Source organism: Spea bombifrons, chromosome 13 (genome assembly GCF_027358695.1).
Source record: "Spea bombifrons isolate aSpeBom1 chromosome 13, aSpeBom1.2.pri, whole genome shotgun sequence".
In the NCBI taxonomy this organism is placed as follows: Eukaryota; Metazoa; Chordata; class Amphibia; order Anura; family Pelobatidae; genus Spea; species Spea bombifrons.
The window spans coordinates 20,562,380-20,584,993 of NC_071099.1; the positions used below are offsets into that span (position 1 = coordinate 20,562,380).

Below are 22,614 nucleotides of genomic sequence, written 5' to 3' on the forward strand. Positions count from 1 at the left end.
GTTTAATTACACAGTGTGATAAAACAGCCTTAAAGCTGCAGTCCCACCTATAGCGGAGCTTCACAGGCATCTGCCCAGCGAGGGTGAATCGGATGATGGAGGTTTATCGCTTCAGGGGCTAGCAGAACGCGCAGACGACGGGGCCGCTTACCCCTCGGACAGCCGATACGCGTCAAAGTGCAGAGTAAAGGGCAAAGAATGTTCGCGGGTATTACCTGATGGCGCATGGACGCAATTACGTGGAATTCACAGTTAGGCACCATGCAGATAAGTGGCTGAACCCAACGCAGCTGAGCAGTGGAAGAAACTTGTTTTCAGTGAACTAAAGATGTTTGCACCTCTAGGGGTGACCGCGGTGCGCAGTCACGGCTCTTCCCACCGCGCGTCTCCCTCATCACCCGGAAACAAATGGAAGGAGAACAGGCTGTACGGTACGAGCCCAGGCCACACGTGACAATTCCGTGACGTGTTGGCGTGAAACGTGTGTCGGCACACACAGCATGACGAACCAAACGAAATCTAATGCACGAAAACCAAAGAAAGCACGAGTCCAAAGAGAAAAACGAGCCGTAAACCCAGAACCCCCTCATGCGATAACGATCATGGACGTTCTCCTTGCGCAGACCCCCTAAAGTAAGCTCCGTGCCCCCAAATTGGGTACGATTGTCTCGCAGCCACCCCTGTCCCTGCCGAGCAGCCGCCGTCCGCAGGACAGAATTGCACAAAAAAAAAAAAAACGGCAGCAGGGTTTCCATAGAAATCTAAAACCAAGAAGAGCTGCTCATGCTACGGAATTTGGAAGCGTTTTACCCAAAGTTTGCGTACATTGGAAAGTCGGATGGTGCCGTGAGCGGCCCCCCGTGTCTGCATGCTACATCCATACCTCACGCGCTTAACCTCGTAAACTAAGACACGGCGAGGGTCTAACATGCACCTTAATCGGTTCCCCCACCCGTGACGGCTGCAAGCCAGCTGCTCCCCGTTACCGTCTCGCCCCCCATCATTTCAGCGTCTCTCTGCCAGACGGCAACGCAGCTTCTGACAGCGAGAAGATCTTGGAAACGCTCGGCTGTCCGGAGATGATGGAGCGTCCGCGCCGACGGGACTTCACAGCCAAATCCTAGCCGAGAGGTAATAGTCCGATAGAAGGTATGGCTACCCGCAAAATGACTCGGATGTGGCCCCCCAGGCAGCGTAACGCTCTCAACGGCCCCCCGATATATACTGTATACACGGGCCAGTTTTATTTCAATTTTTTGTGATTAAAGTAAAAAAATACCGTGCTTTTTCTTCAGGAATGATGTCCTCAGTGGTTATAATCTAAGTTCTGAAATGAATGGAAATTCACAGATTTGAGCGGGGGGCAGTTTGCGACCTGCCACGTTCCCTTTACCCCGGTCCGCTTACAGATAATCCTAGAGGTTCTGGGAAATAAGAGCATTAACCCATGAAACGTGACGATCCACGGAGTCGCTGCAATGGGTTAAAAAGTCTTTGATTCTGAAATAACAGCGGCACGCGGTCACTAAAGGGTTTGTGGTAATTCACAGTGCGCGATTTATACCCCACGGGCAAACTTACTCCCCAAGTACCAGGCTCTGGTGTTTATTATCTTGTAGGTGTGCTAAGGGGTGCCTGGAAGGTCCCCGGCTAACATTGGGCGGCCCTCTGGGGTGATCTGCCCCTCGGAGCGCTGCGGGCCATTCTCATGCTGGAGGGAATGTGCCCCTTCTGGGGTGAAAGCTCCAAACACTCCTTGTATATTTTAGGGTGCGATCGGGGTGCCTGCGTTGGATGTCCGCCCCGAGGAATGTCTGTTTTTTAGGATTTTGTGCCGTTTTATAGAGGCGGGGAGCGTTTGTAGGTCCCGGAAGCCGAGAATCGATGAATTTCCTATTTTAAATTCAGCGGGTTTCCCGTCTCATCCCAGAAATGCCGAAACCTGATTTTAACTGGATTCTAAAAATGCTGCCACTGGCGGCCTGTCCTACCCAGCCGGTTAAAATCAGGAGAACGTTTCTATGGGGTCCAACGGGGGTCCGGAAGACGCGGGAGATGATGGATAACCTGGCCAGAGACGACCTGAACGCACCGCCGTAACGTCCATCGTCGCATCTGGCCAGGAGCGGAGAGTAGCAAGGGAGAGAAATCTTCGGAGCCCGTTTCCTACCAGAAGGGGGTCTTGGAGTACGTTGTTGGCGCGGTTACTCGGGGTCTGGGGGAGATGGCTTATTACAGGACGAAAAGCTTTGCGAGTCGGGGTCGGACTCGGTTGTGTGGGTGTCTGGCAGAGTGAGGGTTTCTGGGGCAGACTTCTTTCGGGGTCGGTCTTTGGGGACGGACAGGAACTCGGGAGCGTCGGTGGTCAGAGGGGTAGACGGAGCGCTGGAGGGTCCGGTGCGCGCGCATGAAGGCAGGGTGATGTCAGTGATGGAGATGGCCGGAGGAAAGATTCCGATTTTCTTGTTGGTGGCTTCCTGAGTTGTCCTTTCGAACTCTCGAACCTCATCCATTGTCATGTCTGGAAGATGATAGGAGACACGTTGTTACCGTGGTGTAACGTCACCGCGATACATGACATTATATAACTTGTGACACCCGGTCCCGTGGCTTCTCTGGACCTGCTGTTACCTACCAGCCCCCCCCCCCCGCCGTAGCATGTGTCACGCCGACAGGTGCCCCCACATTCTGTCTCTCTCATAAACCAGAATTGCACATAAAACCCCGGAAAATACTGAAATGCCCCAACCGTACCGGATTCCCTGGTGTTACCAACACCGGCGGTCCCGGGAATCTCACCCAGCCGGCATTAATCTCCATTAAAAGACCACCGAGGGTTTCCCACCTCAAGTAAATCGTTATTGGCGTTTATCTCAATCGCTTCCACTGCACGCAACATAACGAACGTGTCGGGAATGGGTGATTATTCATGCACCTCCACAAAAACACACGTTAGTTCGGGGTCTGCGGGCCGGGGTCTGTGGGCCGGCGTCTGGTGGCCCCGGGAGCTCCAGGGCCGAGCCGTAGACCGGTATTTATCAGAGGACGCAGCCACGGCATTAAGGAATCGGTTGGGCTTCGGATCTCACCGCAGTTTTGGGGTGTCACCGGGAGAATCCCCAAAATGTTTACTCAATAAATAGGAGAATAACTAGAAATGCGCTCATTGAACCGTTTCTCTGAATTTACCAAACTTTGTACCACGTTTACTAAAACCAGACTGTTTGTTTTCCAGGTGTTCCTTGGCGTTGGAGGTGGCCTTATTTACTAAACTGTGACGGGTTGGGGAGATGAAAGGGACCGTCGCCTGACCGGGGGGCCGGGATTCCCAGCACGTTGCAATAAGAGGAGATCAGGACATACGCTTTCTCTGGCACGACTGCCTATGTCATCCGCCGCGCATGGGCTGTGAGTACACACTCTAATGTTGGTTTTGTACTGCATATTTTTCTCGAATTCTCGGACATCTTCCATTGTCATATCTGAAAAAATTCAAGATTCAAAATCGGAACTAAATTTTATTTATTGAGAGGTAGGAAGAGTTTTGTTTGGAAAGCAGGGAGTTTTACTAGCTTTATAAAGAGTTCCTCATAAAGTTAGTGTCAGCCGTGGAAGGGTTAAGCAGTTCTGCGGGGGGGGGGTAAGGCTGTGGGGCACTAAGCTATTTGGGTTACATTGTGTGCTGGGGCAGGTAGACAGAGCTTGGATCTCCTAAAATCATCCTTAGGAGATCACCTGGAAGAGAGGGACGGGCTTCTGATCGTACGTCTTACCTTCTAGAGGGAGAATAACCACATTTTACATCACAGCTTCCAGCAAATGTCAGCTTCGATATTAGATATGAACGATATTAGATATGAACGATATTAGATATGAACGATATTAGATATAAACAATATTAGATATGAACGATATTAGATATGAACGATATTAGATATGAACGATATTAGATATGAACGATATTAGATATAAACTATATTAGATATGAACGATATTAGATATAAACTATATTATATATGAACGATATTAGATATAAACGATATTAGATATGATATCTAAGAGGGCAGCATATAATACCACGTGTGATAAAAGGCCTTACGTCGCACGTGTTTATGGCAACGATCAGAGAACCCGGCACCAGGGCATCTATTTCTCGCCTGTAATTCCATGTGTGGCCACATGAGGCGTGTGACCTTCGCCCAGGGGTTCAGGCGACATTTACTTTGACTGTATCCTTTGTGAGCTCCTGCCATGGGCTGCTTAGGGTGAGTGTGGCAGGAGTGGGCACTGAGTGTACCAGGCTGTATCCATCTTCCAGACAGTGACCTGCAGCATGTCCTGACCTCCGTGGATCAATAGATAAATCCCATTAATACCGAAGCCGACATCTGAGGGTGTGACGCGTGGTGACCCCGTATGATGGAAGGAGACATGCAGAATTCGTTTATTAGAAAAAGTGATTTACCAGGAAAAATTAGCACCAGGCAGAAAAAGAGGCAGGAGGGAAAAGGTTTAGTTCAAGCTGTGGGATATAATGGGTTAAACAGAGTTTACATCAGGCCCCAGAGGGCCGGCAGGGCATCGCGGCCGGGCTGCAGTTACAGCGAGTGCTCCGGGGGGGCAGCATTGCAGGCTGCATGGCGTTTATATGGCTTACCGCATTACTTAACCCCTTGAGTACCGCTAAATACATTGCAAAATGACGCACAGAGCGCCGGCTCCCCTCTCATTTCTGTCCCCTCGTCTGATTTAAGGCTCGTAACTCCGGAAGTGATTTATATTGGTTATTTGGTGTGACTCCCTGGTTATTTATTCCCTTCCCCGAAAAGTCGGGCACATGTGCCACCCACGATGCACTGCGCGCCCCTCTGTAACAAACAGCCGGCATTTTACAAAGTATCAGTACTCCGTACATTGTTACCAGCTGCCTGTAAACATGTATGTGGTCAGAGGGGGACTTACCATACCATTCATCGACCCACGCGAAGGCCTGGCGGTGCCCGATCAGTAGGACGTCCCTGACCACCTGGGGAGAGAGGACGTTAGTTTGTTGTGAGTCTGCACTCAGTGCACGTTCTCCACAAACCCAACGCACACTGAGTGAGTGGTGATAAAGCCAATGCCTTGAGGGGTACCTCCGGCAACACTCAAGACACCACGGCTCCACCGGACAACGGGCAGACAGATGGAAGAGCAGAGACTGTCGGACACATAGAGCGATGAAGACAGAGCTGTCAAAGGATGGCGACAGAAGAAATGCATAGACTGACAAGCGAACGGTGGCTTTTACTAGACGCTCGGTGCGTTGAAGAGCGTTTTGCGCAGGCTGGCCATTTGCAGAAGGTTCCTCGCACTAACCTTATGCACAAACTGCTCGACGCGCGTCTGGAGACCCCACACCTCAAACTTGACAGCCACCAGCTTGTAAGAACACATGATCGGCTGCTGCGTCTCTCTCCAGCCCTCCTTCAGGAGACCTCGGCCCGTCTTCTCTGATAGAAAGTTCTTGGGGTCCTGGAACATGAGCAGAGTCACCATGAAGTCACTGAACCTCTCAGGAAGACTGATGTCATTGATGCCCGTGACATCATACTGAACTTCCAGCATCCAGTGACCTTCCAGCCTGGCCTGTTGCCCCCCCATGTGGTGCAGCTGACCCCGCCGGCTCTTCATACCTCTGACTCTTTATAGTATCTCTCGGGGATCTCGTCACCGGCAATGTCAATAAAGCAGACCTCTCGATCCAGGTCTTTGGCCTCGTTGTCAAATATCTGCAATAAAGAAATATAAATCAATAAACAGAAGACGTGACGCTTCTCCGGGAAATCCCAACGACTCAGAAATAATTAACCGATATCACGTCTCAGCTGTGCCCTGTCTTTAGAATGTAAGCTCCTGTGCCCAAGGCGCTCATCACTGCCTATTTCGCGAACCCTGTGTCGTCTAGCTTATATATATATATATACATATACATATATATATATTATATTATATACACGGGGCCGCGGAACGCATCGGCACTTCATAATTCAGGGATGACGCATTCAGTTGGGTTGCTCTACCCAAGCGCACCAGCAGGTGGCAGAACCCTCGCGTGGCTGGAAGGCTTCTACCGCTAAATAAGAGCTGACACGGTGATCGGCGGCTCGGATAGACCAACATGCGCAATGTTAGTCCACGCGCGGGTCGTGCCGTCACAGAGCGCAGCCTCCCAGTGCTGAAGTGCTTAATCTGCTAACGTTGAATTCCCAGTGAATGTCATATTTCGGGGGTACGTGGACCCCGTTTCCCGGCTCACACTTCACTCCATCTCATTTATTGGCAAATTTAGCAGGCAGAGTTTCCAGGGGGCTCCCGGGGCGGCCATTTTTTGGGCTATATTTTGTGTGCGCGGGGCAGGCATGGGGCTTCTGAACATAAGACGAGGTCCAGGACCGGATCAGATCCCAGACCTTACGGCGGCTGGAATACCGGGCAGATCAGACGGGGCCGCCGCCCCCCCCGATATTTTCTGTACAAACCAATATAAATGCCCCATTGGCCCCAAACTCGAATCGCAGGGTACTCACTCTGTCATTCGACCCCTTGTTGTCTTCATATTTTGTCTCTATATGGATAGAAAATTTTGGCAGAAAGGAGCACTGCGGAAAAAAAGACAGAAAGCTTTAACCTCTCCATCCAGCAAGGGATAATATACACCGTCTCCATGGCGATATCTCCATGTCTTACTTTGTCTGCCATATACTTGGCGCTGGATTTCTCCGCTTTAGGCTTCCAGCTCGTTTAATGAGTTAAGGGACGCTGGATGTATTTTGACATTTTTTTGGCCCGTTTTGTAAATTCTGCCCTTTTGTGGAGTCGGCATGGGGCAGATCCGTCCTCCGTGGGGGCAATAACCAGTATAGCGACATCTCACGAGCCGCCTCTACCTGCCCTCTACCTGCCCTGAATATGATGCCCCGAGGCAGCTGAATTTGGTGCCGATGTCACTGCAGGACGAGCAGAGACAGGCCCGGCGACTGCGTCGCCTGCCGGCAGAGACAGCCGTCAGAAGAATCCCCAGACAGGGTGAATTCCTTATCCCTGTTAATTGCCCCTAACAGAAAGTGACCCGTGAATGGCAGAATGTACAGGGGCCCCAGGAGAACACTGCGGGAGCGGAGAGAGGGCCACATTCAGCTGCCTGGCACTCTCTTTACCCTTTGTGTGCCGGGGCACATGCAGTGGGTAACCTACCCCGCTGGGGCATTTAATGGGCAGTCATAACATTAAAAGAAGAAACGTGCATGAAACGTCTCCATATGTTTTTGTCTGTAATTGGGGGTCCCTCAGGGCTAACGACCCCGGGGTGGGGGTCTTGCCTCCTGTCGGAGGGTCTCCTGTCTGTACATATGGAATGAAATCATTTGTTCATTAAATGGGATAATGTGCCCGGGGATCACAAGCCCCTCGCCCCCATCCTTCGCCCCTCGCCCCCATCCTTCGCCCCTCGCCCCCATCCTTCGCCCCCTCACCCCATCCTTCGTCCCCTCACCCAATCCTTCGCCCCTCGCTCCATCCTTCGCCCCTCGCCTCCATCCTTCGCCCCCTCGCCCCCATCCTTCGCCCCCTCGCCCCCATCCTTCGCCCCTCGCCCCCATCTTTCGCCCCCTCCTTCGTCCCCTCGCCCCATCCTTCGCCCCTCGCCCCATCCTTCGCCCCCATCCTTCGCCCCCATCCTTCGCCCCCTCGCCCCCATCCTTCGCCCCTCGCTCCATCCTTCGCCCCTCGCCTCCATCCTTCGCCCCCTCGCCCAATCCTTCGCCCCTCGCTCCATCCTTCGCCCCTCGCTCCATCCTTCGCCCCTCCCCTCCATCCTTCGCCCCTCGCCTCCATCCTTCGCCCCTCGCCTCCATCCTTCGCCCCCTCGCCCCCATCCTTCGCCCCCTCGCCCCATCCTTCGCCCCTCGCCATCAGCTCAATCTGCCCCGTTCCCGTGAGACACAGACCTGCCGCTCCCGGCACCTTTGGGAATACGATACTGATGAAGAATGTGAGCGAGGAACAGAAGGGTCACGAAAAATGTATTTTTAGGGCCTCTGAAGACGTCATAGCACAAGATATAAAAAGTATTTTTTGCGGTTGCCGGGCAACGACTCTTCACATTAATCTGCCTGGAACCGGAGAAAAATGAAAACTTTCTCTGCTATATTACTAACGTTACAAATTATCCAAACCCCCCCAATCTCCAGTGAAAACTCAGCCCCGTTACACCCGCGGGGGCCGCGCAGGATCCCCCGCTGGGGCAGAAGCTCCTAGACTGCAGACTGACCCCCACAATGCGGGCAATTCATGGATCTCAAGCCACATTTTCGGTTTGGCCTTTTAACTCATTATACAGGAGGCTGCCGCACTCAGTGTGGCCCCCGTGGCCCCTGGAAATCTTGGCACGGAGCCTGTACGTTGCAGGGAAGGATGTAACATCAGGAGACGCCGTGTTCCTACATGCAGAGGAAACTCAGTATTGACCTTTTCGGTGTCTGGGAGCCGCCGGAGGCCGTTCTGCGGAACGCGCCGACTGATTAACGCAGACCGCAGGAGGCCGGGGCTCACAGATCGGCCCCGACAGACAACTAATCACCAGATACAGCCGACTACCAGAGGGGGTGCGAGACCCCACACGTCCAGTAACAGCTGTACCCGCCGGTACGTAGGAGACGTCACCGGGGAAGGCACCGGATTGGACAGTTCTTCTACCACCGACCACACTCGCTGCAACGATAAATGCCCCCAATAATCTCTCTGCTTTAACATCGGCAGGCGTCAGCCGGACCCCCCACGCCCGCCGGTGCCGCGGCCCCCATCTTCCCATGAAAAGATGAAAATGTCACTTACTGTGTATTCTGCACCCAGATCCGCACAATCCGCGAGCGGGAGGAATAAAGGAAAAACAGTAAATGCAAAATCATTAATAATGTATAAATATGGCGGACATTCACAGCCCCCCTCATCCTGCACCGTCCTCGCTGCTAGCCAGATATTAACCCCATCACCTCCACAGACGGCAGTGAAAGAGTTAACACGGGGCAAAGCAGGAGCACTAGTGAAAAAAAGCCATAAAGCCTGTGAACGGAACCGGCCGTGTCTTGGGTGGGATTAGAGGTACGGCATCTGGTACCGGTGGCAGCGGGACGGACTTAATGTACATAGCGGTGGGACCCCGGGACTGGGCAGAACTGACTGAAATATTACCCCAGGGGCCCCCTACATTCCCCCAGCCCTTACCTGTGATGGTGTAAGGGTAATAGTTCCAGGCTTTCTCCGTCACATAGAAGATCTTCGGCACCACGGCCCGGGCCCAGCTGGGGAGTTTGCTGCAGAACATCAGAGGTTAAACGTGGTTACTGCCCCGCTGCCCATTCCCCCGCACGCGCCGCTGCCCATTCCCCCGCACGCGCCGCTGCCCATTCCTCCGCACGCGCTGCTGACCATTCCCCCCCACGCGCCGCTGCCCATTCCCCACCACGCGCCGCTGCCCATTACCCTTGCCTTTTACCCCCTGTCATACTAGGAGGATCTGACCCGTTAAACCCGGGGCTCCATGGTCCTGGTACCTGCTCCATGACATCATAGAGGTCCCTGAATGAGGAGGGGGCTGGATTTACCGTCACAAAGCGGACAATTAAAATGTCCCAATAAAGACTTTACAAGCGAACGTTATTTGTCTTGGATATGAAGCGGCGAGATAAACGCCCCGTGTGTTTGTAGAAGGGCTGCGGACGCTTTTACGAGGCTGCGGGAGAATTCATTAGTGACGGTTTAGCCGTGGAGCGCTGGGGGTAAAACGAGGTGACGGACGCGGCGGCGATGCCGGCAATCCGAGTGTTTTTACCGAATCTCTGATCTACAGCCGGAGATCCCGCTGTATTCCCAGGAAGAGGTTTAACCCTTTATGTTATCTGATGGCGAACGGGGTTATGGGCTTCCGTCAGCCAGCTGTGCGGAGGTTAAACGCACCCTCGGTTTGCACCGACGCCAATCCTGTCCATAAGATTCCTGCGCATGCTGGACGGATCCCGACGTGGAGAGACTCACAGGGAGTATAAATCATTCTGACTGGAAACCCTAACGAAGAGCCCTTAACACGGGGTGATTTATGCCTCCTCGGCTCCTTTATATTCAAATATATTCTGCGTCCGAACAAATATCATTTATAAGGGGTAGTGAGTGATGGTTAGGAGTGATGGTAAGGCGCGGTGAGTGATGGTTAGGAGTGATGGTAAGGGGTAGTGAGTGATGGTTAGGAGTGATGGTAAGGCACGGTGAGTGATGGTAAGGCGCGGTGAGTGATGGTTAGGAGTGATGGTAAGGCGCGATGAGTGATGGTTAGGAGTGATGGTAAGGCGCGGTGAGTGATGGTTAGGAGTGATGGTAAGGCGCGGTGAGTGATGGTAACGAGTGATGGTAAGGGGTGGTGAGTGATGGTAAGGCGCGGTGAGTGATGGTAAGGTGCGGTGAGTGATGGTTAGGAGTGATGGTAAGGAGTGATGGTAAGGGGTAGTGAGTGATGGTTAGGCGTGATGGTAAGGCGCGGTGAGTGATGGTAAGGCGCGATGAGTGATGGTTAGGAGTGATGGTAAGGCACGATGAGTGATGGTTAGGAGTGATGGTAAGGCGCGGTGAGTGATGGTAAGGCGCGGTGAGTGATGGTAAGGGGTAGTGAGTGAAGGTTAGGAGTGCTGGTAAGGCGCGGTGAGTGATGGTTAGGAGTGATGGTAAGGCGCGGTGAGTGATGGTAAGGGGTAGTGAGTGATGGTAAGGGGTAGTGAGTGAAGGTTAGGAGTGCTGGTAAGGCGCGGTGAGTGATGGTTAGGAGTGATGGTAAGGCGCGGTGAGTGATGGTAAGGGGTAGTGAGTGGTGGGGGGCGCGCTGGGTGGTGGAGAGACGGTAACGCGATGAGTTTGTTGTGAAGATATTGCCCACATCTGGCCGAAGCGTCTCGTTAGAACGGATCGGATTGTTACGGATTCGGCTTCTCTGCCCCGAAATACTTCAGAGACGTAATCAGTCACTTAAAGGAATTGCAGCTTTTAATGAGTGGAGCTGGCGGCTGGGGGCTGGCAGCGGCTCGCGGCGGCCCCCTCCCTCCATTAATGGCCTTTATTGATTTTGCTTTTCAGATATTCAAAGCTTTTAAAGTTGAACTGAATCGGAAAATGACGATTTTTCCAATAAAGGTAGAAAGAGTGAATGCATTAGCGGAGACGAACCCGTGGCCGACAGCGTGTGGGGGGGGGGGCGTAACCCGGCCCGTCTGTGTTCTATACAAAGAATTTCTGTAATACGCTCCTGAACCCAAACCGGTACAGGTTTCATTAACTGGGGGGAGACTCGGAGTAAATCCACAAAAGGAGGATTTCCGATCCTGGAGCGAGTGGCAGAGAGACGGCTGAGTAAGCGCTCCGAAGTGTTCACTCAACAGCTATCACTCAAGCTGTCGCTGCGCCGAGTGAGGCCACGGAAACTCTGGGCACCAACGTCAGCCGCCCTCTGCGCTCGGCAGTAGGGGTTCCTGGGCCGCTCCGTTCCTCCGGAATCCATCCCCAATTTGCTCCAAATGTTACAAAGGGGTCTCTTTAGTGTTTTGGGGTCTTTGTTCCGATTAATGAAGAGGCGGCGAGCGAGGCTGTAACAGCCATCGCAGCCACCGTATTAGCCAGAGGGATTCTCCGGCTAACTGCCCCGGCTAACTGCCCCGGTTACTGCAGTGCTAAGTGGAGAAAACCCACGAGGTAAAGTTCACCTGGCGGACGGCCAATATGACTGCACTGGAGGTGGGGGCTTCGGGTTCCAGAATTCCGATGGTCATGTCAGACCCCTAATCCAATAGGGGCCCCTTCTTATACCCCTCCCCCCGTATTGTCAGGCAGAGGGGTTCTTACCTGTTCAGGTAAACGCGTTTCTCAGTAATCTGCCCTGGGCCGTGGACCGGATCCTCAAAGGGTTCATTCTGTACGACCTCCACTCCCTCTCCACGGTCGCTCTGCTCATGGCTGTGTTTGCTGATCATGTAGAGCTGTCCAATTCTGTACTACAAGCAGAACACACAAACCCGGTTCACAGGACACGCCAAGGACACGCATTGATATACATCCCAGAAACACATTAACACACCAAAACCGGGGGAATCCAACGTTTGGGGTACTAAGGAGCGTTCCAATTTATTAACCTACAATAAACGAAAACTCCTCTGCTGGAATACCCAGGATCCTCTATTTATTTAAAGCCCCTCAGCCCCTTTTATTTAAAAGCCCCCGACGGAGCAGCACCCCCCCCCCCTGGAGGCTGGAGACATTTCCTGGCCTTTTAATTGCATTTATTGATGCAGCGAGACCGTTTGTAGACGGGGTCTTATTAATGCCGTACGGGAACCCAGCTGTTCCGGTTACTGTCGACAGATACCATGCGCAGCTTTCCGGAGATAACAAACAACGTTATAAGACCGCAACCGCCGGGTATAATTAATCCGCCGAATCATTTACATCTCCCATATCACACATTTAATCATCATTAACGAGAGTGCGGATAATCATAATAAATAAAATAATAATAACATATAGACGATATAACGCAATATCCCATAACGGCAACATATAATAATAATAACATATAGACGATATAACGCAATATCCCATAACGGCAACATATAATAATAATAATAATAATAACATATAGACGATATAACGCAATATCCCATAACGGTAACACATAATAATAATAACATATAGACGATATAACGCAATACCCCATAACGGTAACATATAATAATAATAATAACATATAGACGATATAACGCAATATCCCATAACGGCAACAAATAATAATAATAATAATAACATATAGACGATATAACGCAATACCCCATAACGGCAACATATAATAATAATAATAACATATAGACGATATAACGCAATATCCCATAACGGCAACATATAATAATAATAATAATAACATATAGACAATATAACGCAATATCCCATAACGGCAACATATAATAATATCATATAGACGATATAACGCAATACCCCATAACGGTAACATATAATAATAATAACATATAGACGATATAACGCAATATCCCATAACGGCAACATATAATAATAACATATAGACGATATAACGCAATACCCAATAACGGCAACATATAATAATAATTATAATAACATATAGACGATATAACGCAATACCCCATAACGGCAACATATAATAATAACATTTAGACGATATAACGCAATACCCCATAACGGCAACATATAATAATAACATTTAGACGATATAATGCAATACCCCATAACGGCAACATATAATAATTATAATAACATATAGACGATATAACGCAATACCCCATAACGGCAACATATAATAATAACATTTAGACGATATAACGCAATACCCCATAACGGCAACATATAATAATAACATTTAGACGATATAATGCAATACCCCATAACGGTAACATATAATAATAATAACATATAGACGATATAACGCAATACCCCATAACGGTAACATATAATAATAATAACATATAGACGATATAACGCAATACCCCATAACGGTAACATATAATAATAACATATAGACGATATAACGCAATACCCCATAACGGTAACATATAATAATAACATATAGACGATATTACGCAATACCCCATAACGATAACATATAGACGATATAACGCAATATCCCATAATGGTAGCATATAATAATAATAACATATAGATGAAATAACGCAATATCCCATAACGGTAACATAATAATAACATATAGACGATATAACGCAATACTCCATAACGGTAACATATAATAATAATAATAACATATAGACGATATAACGCAATACCCCATAACGGTAACATATAATAATAATAATAACATATAGACGATATAACGCAATACTCCATAACGGTAACATATAATAATAATAATAACATATAGACGATATAACGCAATACCCCATAACGGTAACATATAATAATAATAATAACATATAGACGATATAACGCAATACCCCATAACGGTAACATATAATAATAACATATAGACGATATAACGCAATATCCCATAACGGCAACATATAATAATAATAATAATAACATATAGACGATATAACGCAATACCCCATAACGGTAACATAGAATAATAACATATAGACGATATAACGCAATACCCCATAACGGTAACATATAATAATAATAATAACAACATATAGACGATATAACGCAATATCCCATAACGGCAACACATAATAATAACATATAGATGATATAACGCAATATCCCATAACGGTAACATATAATAATAATAATAATATATAGACGATATAACGCAATACCCCATAACGGCAACATATAATAATAACATATAGACGATATAACGCAATACCCAATAACGGCAACATATAATAATAATTATAATAACATATAGACGATATAACGCAATACCCCATAACGGTAACACAAAATAATAATAACATATAGACGTTATATCACAATACAAAATAATAATAATATCATATAGACGATATAACGCAATAAACGATAACGGCAACATATAATAATAATAATAATAATAATAATAATATAATAATAACAACATATAGAAGATATAACACAATACCCCATAACGGCAACACATAATAATAATAATAACATATAGAAGATATAACGCAATACCCGATAATGGCAACATATAATAATAACATATAGACCATATAACGCAATATCCCATAACGGTAACATATAATAATAATAATATAATAATAATAACATATAGACGATATAACATAATACAAATAATAATAATATCATATAGACGATATAACGCAATAAACGATAACGGCAACATATTATAATAATATAATAATAATAACATATAGAAGATATAACGTAATACAAAATAATAATAATATCGTATAGACAATATCACACAATACACGACCCTGCTCTCTTCAGAAACGTCATGTGACGCACTTAACGTCCCCCAAGGCCTTGCGGCCCGACGACCCCCCCCGTCTGGGGGCTGCAGACGGGATATAAACGGCGAGGAGCGGGGATGTAGGTCATCCATCCCTAAACCCGGCAGTGCCAGAGGAGCGCTACGTTCCACCTGCCCTCGATAGGAAATTGCACAAATTCACGGAGGATACAGAGTATCCGTCTGGCGCTGACATTTATTTAAAGGAACAGTTGGTTCCATTTGTTTTTCCGCCCCGACCTTTTCTATACCAAAGCATGCACTCGGCCAGGGCATGTGATCAAGGAATCTCAGTGATGTCATCGCGTCACTGTACATGACCTGTGACATCATATTAATCTGTCTTCATTAGTTAAAAGCCCGGTGGATCCTTAACACTCGTACGGGGGTCTAGGGGCCCCCAGCACCACGGCCCTTTCCTGTGTGATGTATCCTGGTCCTCAGAGGGTTAAACAGGGTTCAGCCTCCAGTGGCCCCCACCTCTTCTTCAGTTGCCTTATCGCTCCGTGGCCCCCGGGGAGGGAATATTTCAGGTCACTTCGGCCGGGGTACGAATGGTCATTGTCCTGCGCGGCTATTTCAGGACAGTCCTCTTCCTCCTTAAGTTTGTTTGTTTGTTGCACTAATTGTTTAAAAACAATGAAAACGCCCAAAGTATCCAATGTTTTGTTTACAGGTCCGGGGCCGCTGGCTACTGGAGAGGTCCGGGGCCGCTGGCTACTGGAGAGGTCCGGGGCCGCTGGCTACTGGAGAGGCCTGGGGCCGCTGGCTACTGGGGAGGCCTGGGGCCGCTGGCTACTGGGGAGGCCTGGGGCCGCTGGCTACTGGAGAGGTCTGGGGCCGCTGGCTACTGGAGAGGTCCGGGGCCGCTGGCTACTGGGGAGTCCTGGGGCCGCTGGCTACTGGGGAGGTCTGGGGCCGCTGGCTACTGGAGAGGTCCGGGGCCGCTGGCTACTGGGGAGGCCTGGGGCCGCTGGCTACTGGGGAGGTCTGGGGCCGCTGGCTACTGGAGAGGTCCGGGGCCGCTGGCTACTGGGGAGGTCTGGGGCCGCTGGCTACTGGGGAGGTCTGGGGCCGCTGGCTACTGGGAAGGCCTGGGGCCGCTGGCAACTGGGGAGGTCTGGGGCCGCTGGCTACTGGGAAGGCCTGGGGCCGCTGGCAACTGGGGAGGTCTGGGGCCGCTGGCTACTGGGAAGGCCTGGGGCCGCTGGCTACTGGGGAGGTCTGGGGCCGTGTTACTAAATTGACTTGTTTGTAAAGGATGAGGGTATCTAGGCGGGCACCGAGGCTGTGTTCAGTGTGATAATGCCCCCTCCAGAGCCAGGGGCATCGGAATGATCTGAGGCGGCTTCTCCAGGGGAATTCACCCCTCCTGGGACACAGAGCTTGCAATCGCTGCCTCGTGTACCTGAATCTGAGGGCCCGTCCTGGCTTAACATTATCCCCTGCGCTGACAGATCGCGGACGCTGCATGTTACAGATCGGCCCCCGGGGGGGGGATGCAATCTGCAACCATTGTAATTGTTATTGGTTAATTTCCACGTGTAACAGGCTGTATGCTCGGCTGCGCGGCACAAACAGCGATCTGATGTACAGCCCCGTTCCGTGCCAAGGAGCCGTCAGCGCGCTCGCGGGTCGGGGACCGCACCGGCTGTTTTGCCGACTCTGCCAGATTCTGAGACTCCCCCCCCCCCAGATTAACCCGCTTGGTGCCGGAAAGTTCTGCTATATAACTTTCAAAAAATGGGAAAACAGCGAGGGGGGCGCGTCAGACAATAAGAGCCCCCCCCCATGTGCCGCCATCTGCCCACCGGCATCATTACAGCGAGTCGCCAACTGCCACCAGCCCTGGCACCGGCGTGTGTGCATGCCCCACGGGGAGCGGCGTGTGTGCGGCCACCGGCGTGTGGACATGACCTGCGGTTACCGGCGTGTGTGCATGCCCTGCAGCGTGGCTGTCCTCCTCACGTGGTCAGAAAACAGATGCTTCGTACATAATTCACGCGGGACACAGGACACGGGACACAGGACACGGGTGCGCACTTTGCCGCGGCACACAGTTATAGAAGTTGTGCTCCGTACGGTGCAATTACGGGGCAATAAGAAGCCACGTGGAGGGGCTTTAACCCAACACGGGTGGGCAGATTAACCCTTTGGTGGCCCGTCTGGATTTTGTGGCTGTTGGATGAGGTCAGCAGCTTCTCCCCATAAATGATTTTCAGGAGAATGCTGGGAAAGACACGCGTGTGCGATATGACCGTCATGACGTGTCCGTGGACCGCGCTTTCTACACGCTTAAGTCTCCTTTTCTGCCAGGAAACTGTGGCGCTTCTGGGCTGGCAGCCCAAGGCAGTCTACACAACATACGTGTCACATGACGGCTCGGCTGACATATCATGTGACACAGGACACGGCAGCCCATTCCTGAAGATGCATTCATTGAGAGAGTTTCCATGTCAGCCTGAAATAGGACCTCAGGATAGAACGGCCCCCGTGCCCTCGCAGGGGCCGAAAATAATGCACCACATAAAGGGGGAAGTCACAGAACGTGACACACAGACACGCATGATTTACATGGACCGGATCAGAAGCGCATGCCACGTATCAGAGGCGAGAGGAGACGCGTATATCCAGGTACCTGCCGACGCACCGGAGAGTGGCCCTCGGGAGCCACTTGGCAAAAATGGTGACTTTAATGTGAAAGTGAAGCAAATGCCAACTTTTCTTATAAGCGAGATATGAAAGCGTGTGCGGAGCGTGAGACACGACACGGGAGCACACGTGTTATTAGAAGTATGTTAATAAAACGACAACTTTCATCCTCTTTCTACAAGAGCCACGAAATGAACCAAAACCTGGACTTTCCTATGAAATCCGGCCCGGCCTCTGACGGGATGCTGGAGATGCCACCAGAGCGGCACCATACGTGACGGCAGCGCGTGGGACACGGGACACGCATTGTGCGATAATGCGTTATTTACGTTTGTCTCTTGGTAGAGTGTAAGCTCCGTAACTGGCGGTTACACGCTATGAAATGAATATCACGCGTGTCCTGGGGGGGGTATTATTAGGGTAATCGGGGGGTTGTTGCTGTTTTTGGCATCCAGGAAGCCGGAGATCTCCCCGCAGGGAACGTCGCTCCCTGAGCTTCCTGTTTGTTCGGACGTCAAACCTTACATCATCCGAGACATCCTTCCCAATCACAAAGAGACTGCCGCTAAATCCGACCCGTCCCCCCCCCGCGCATGCTGACGTCCCGGCGATCTCACAGCGCAGAGCAGATCCCAGGAGGACACAGAGAGCTGGTGATCCCTGGGAGATCTCCCCTAGATTATTGTGATCCGTTCTATAGAGCGGATCTCAGGAGGACAGAGAGATCTAGTGATCCCTGGGAGATCTCCCCTTGATTATTGTGATCCGTTCTATAGAGCGGATCCCAGGAGGACAGAGAGATCTAGTGATCCCACTTTATAGATCCCTGGGAGATCTCCCCTAGATTATTGTGATCCGTTCTATAGAGCAGATCCCAGGAGGACAGAGAGATCTAGTGATCCCACTTTATAGATCCCTGGGAGATCTCCCCTAGATTATTGTGATCCGTTCTATAGAGTGGATCTCAGGAGGACAGAGAGATCTAGTGATCCCTGGGAGATCTCCCCTTGATTATTGTGATCCGTTCTATAGAGCGGATCCCAGGAGGACAGAGAGATCTAGTGATCCCACTTTATAGATCCCTGTGAGATCTCCCCTTGATTATTGTGATCCATTCTATAGAGCGGATCCCAGGAGGACAGAGAGATCTAGTGATCCCACTTTATAGATCCCTGGGAGATCTCCCCTAGATTATTGTGATCCGTTCTATAGAGCGGATCACGGGAGGACACAGAGATCTAGTGATCCCACTTTATAGATCGCTGGAAGATCTCCCGTAGAGCACTGTGACCTTTTCATAGAGCGGATCCCGGGAGGACACAGAGATCTAGTGATCCCACTTTATAGATCCCTGGGAGATCTCCCCTAGATTATTGTGATCCATTCTATAGAGCAGATCCCGGGAGGACAGAGAGATCTAGTGATCCCACTTTAAAGATCCCTGGAAGATCTCCCGTAGAGCACTGTGACCTTTTCATAGAGCGGATCCCGGGAGGACACAGAGATCTAGTGATCCCACTTTATAGATCCCTGGGAGATCTCCTCTAGATTATTGTGATCCATTCTATAGAGCAGATCCCAGGAGGACAGAGAGATCTAGTGATCCCACTTTATAGATCCCTGGAAGATCTCCCGTGGAGCCCTGTGACCTTTTCATAGAGCGGATCCCGAGAGGAGATATAGAAACCCGAAGCGGTTTTGTTCTTTCTGTAAAGCGGTTGGATTTTTGTTTCATTCTCACGGCCGTTAATTAAATATTTGCGGAGATGAAATTCCAGTGCCCAGAAATCGGCTGATTTTCCATTTTTTATGAGGTGGTTTCAATTTTCCGAATTAAAAGGATTGTTTTTAAAATTAAATCTTATTATTAAATCACAAATTCACCAGTTTGTGGTCAGATTTGTGGTTTTGCTGAAATAACCGCCGGCGCATCCGTCTGCCGGTTCCCGCCACGCAGAGTTTCTCGGAGTAATTTGCAAAATCAGCTATTTTTGGGCAAATTACCGGCTGCCGTTTAGTTCGGCTCGTTGGCTGCGGTCACGGAATTCATTCTTCCCGGATTTACTGAGGGGGATTCGGGGGGCTTCTGGAAATCATTCTTTACTGTATCCAAGCGAAAATGTAAACAATTAGCGGTAATAGTGGAGCAGTCGCCATGGCAACCAATGGAGCATTCCATCGACTGTTCCATGGGATAAACCTTGCACCAGCGCGTCCCCCAATCACATGACAGGACACGTGATTCACTCAGAGAGGTTGCCAGGCAACAGCACAGTAACACGCCATAACGCGGCCAGGGGTGGCCGGCCTGGTAAAACACCAGCCGGCTTAATCCGCAGAGTCGGCTGCAAGAGCTAAAACGGGCAAGGAACGGGTACGGTAGATACACGGGCGGATACGCGGCAGATACACGGGCGGATACACGGCAGATACACGGGGGGTGTGTTACACCGTGTGCACAGGTGCCCCGGGTTCTTCTCTGAGGGGGGCCGCCAGTCCATCACACTCCATCGAACCCGTTGGCCATCGCCATCCTATTGGATGAATGTCTGCCGAGCCGGCGGGATCCTCGCTGCGTTGCGTGGGAACATGCGCGGGAGGATTTCGGTGTCTCCGGTTGGGGATGTTTGCGACCGCTGGCTCCTAGGGGCCCGAGCCTGGCGGCGGCTGTTAGTGTTCCTGGGTTTCAATGTCTCGCTCGTCCTTCGGAATAATTATCTCTGCGGGGCGAGACATCCTTGCTCTAAATCCGGAACGATCCGTCCCTGAGACGCCGTCCTTCGCCAAACATCGCGTTCCGGCTGCAGACACAAAGCTTTACGAAACGGACGGCTTCTGCCCCAAAAAACTGGAGACAGCTTTACATGGAAAACGCCGGAGTCGCTGTCTGCGTTCGCGGTATCTCCAGTCCGTTCCCAGCATGCACCTGGCTCCCCCATCCCGATTGGCCGTCGCGTGTTTGGCCCCCCCGTCCGGATCATGGAAACTACCCCAAAAATTACTATGGAAACATCAAAACCAGAAAATGCATGAAAACCCCCAAAGTACGGCACAGAGGACCCCCCCCAAAGAAACACGCAGCGGCGGGATCGTCCTGCTTGAGCACAGGTGATGGGGAAAGCGCGCTGAAGCAGAGACTGTGTCCACGTTTCCAGCGGCTTTCAGGACATTGTGGGATCTGCGCCGGCCGGCAGACGGTTGGTAAGCAGATAAAAGACTTAGAAGTAAATAACCCCCCCCCCCGCGCAGGGGGCGATTACTGACAGTATGCTTCTCATTCGCCCCAAAGGCTTTGGATGAGACAGGCGGGGGGCTGCAAGACACCAAATGCCCACCATGTGCCCTGCAGGGTTTAACGGGGGAAATTTCAGGGATAGCGGGGGCCGAGCCCTCATTTTGCCCCGTAGGGGTTGACAGGGCACTCGCCACCCCTGCCCTCGCATGCAGACGCCCCGATCTGGGCCACAAAGCCCCCCTAAAAAGCACTCTCCTGATGCGCCTGGCAGGACCAGAAAATTCCGCCATCCCCGACACCTGGCTGTCCTGTAATGATCACCCAATTAACCCTATAAACCCCAAAATGCAGAGCGTGGAGCTTCATACAGCATGCGGGGGCACCCAGGGATAACCGGGTATCACATACAATACACACACGGAATGACATACGATACAGCGGTACACACGCGGGATAACATACGATACAGCGGTACACACGCGGGATAACATACGATACAGCGGTACACGCGCGGGATAACATACGATACAGCGGTACACGCGCGGGATAACATACGATACAGTGGTACACACGCGGGATAACATACGGTACATGCGCGGGATAACATGATCTATACTCTGATAACTTCTATCCGTGTGTAATATCCGGGGAATCCCATATAATGGATATACAGCTCACGCACACGCATTATCGCACACAGACATACAGCGCCCCGGGCCCCGCATTACATATATGTGAATGGGTTATACACACACAGGGGTACTCGGCGTCACTATACGCCGTATCCTGACACAGCGCCACCCGGCAGCCGTTCATTCTGCCCCAGAGATGCCCCTGCCTGGGCTTAACCCAGAAGGAGCCCCGGTCCCAATGATAACAGGGGCTCTGCGCACACATTCTCCGGGGCCCCCGCTCTGCGCACACATTCTCCGGGGCCCCCGCTCTGCGCACACATTCTCCGGGGCCCCGGTCTGCGCACACATTCTCCGGGACCCCCGCTCTGCGCACACATTCTCCGGGGCCCCGGTCTGCGCACACATTCTCCGGGGCCCCGGTCTGCGCACACATTCTCCGGGGCCCCGGTCTGCGCACACATTCTCCGGGGCCCCCGCTCTGCGCACACATTCTCCGGGGCCCCCGCTCTGCGCACACATTCTCCGGGGCCCCCGCTCTGCGCACACATTCTCCGGGGGCCCCCGCTCTGCGCACACATTCTCCGGGGCCCCGCTCTGCGCACACATTCTCGGGGGCCCCCGCTCTGCGCACACATTCTCCGGGGCCCCCGCTCTGCGCACACATTCTCGGGGGCCCCCGCTCTGCGCACACATTCTCCGGGGCCCCCGCTCTGCGCACACATTCTCCGGGGCCCCCGCTCTGCGCACACATTCTCCGGGGCCCCCACACTGCAGACCCCATTAACCCTCCATGCACCCGAGCGGGGTAACTTCTTACCTCCTCCACCGTGAGGGGCATGCAGATCCTGTACTCCTTCAGCAGCATGGTGTGTGTGGGGGGGGGTCAACTCCGCGCAATAACCCCACGGGGGCTCAGGCTGCAGCCACCATCCCGCTGCACGGGGGCCGGACCCACGCGTGGAAACGGCACAGATCTCCGCAACCCAGCAGAGCTATGCCTGCCCCGCTATCTGCCCCAAAATCCCGGTATCTGTCGGTCGGTGTGATGAGGCTGCGGGATGCCCCTGTATCTGCCC

At 51.2% G+C, this 22,614-nt stretch overlaps 1 protein-coding gene across 1 annotated transcript; it reads right to left on the minus strand.

The window, feature by feature from the left end:
- Positions 1-1,844: 1,844 nt before the first annotated feature.
- Positions 1,845-22,499, minus strand: PITPNC1 (phosphatidylinositol transfer protein cytoplasmic 1). The gene is made up of 9 exons (XM_053453452.1): positions 22,356-22,499; positions 11,923-12,071; positions 9,265-9,353; positions 8,875-8,882; positions 6,570-6,641; positions 5,676-5,771; positions 5,359-5,514; positions 4,963-5,026; positions 1,845-2,521 (listed from the first exon to the last, which is right to left on the minus strand). Exons 1-9 carry the CDS (start codon positions 22,401-22,403, stop codon positions 2,205-2,207), a joined length of 999 nt encoding a protein of 332 aa, XP_053309427.1. The 5' UTR covers positions 22,404-22,499; the 3' UTR covers positions 1,845-2,204.
- Positions 22,500-22,614: the final 115 nt, after the last annotated feature.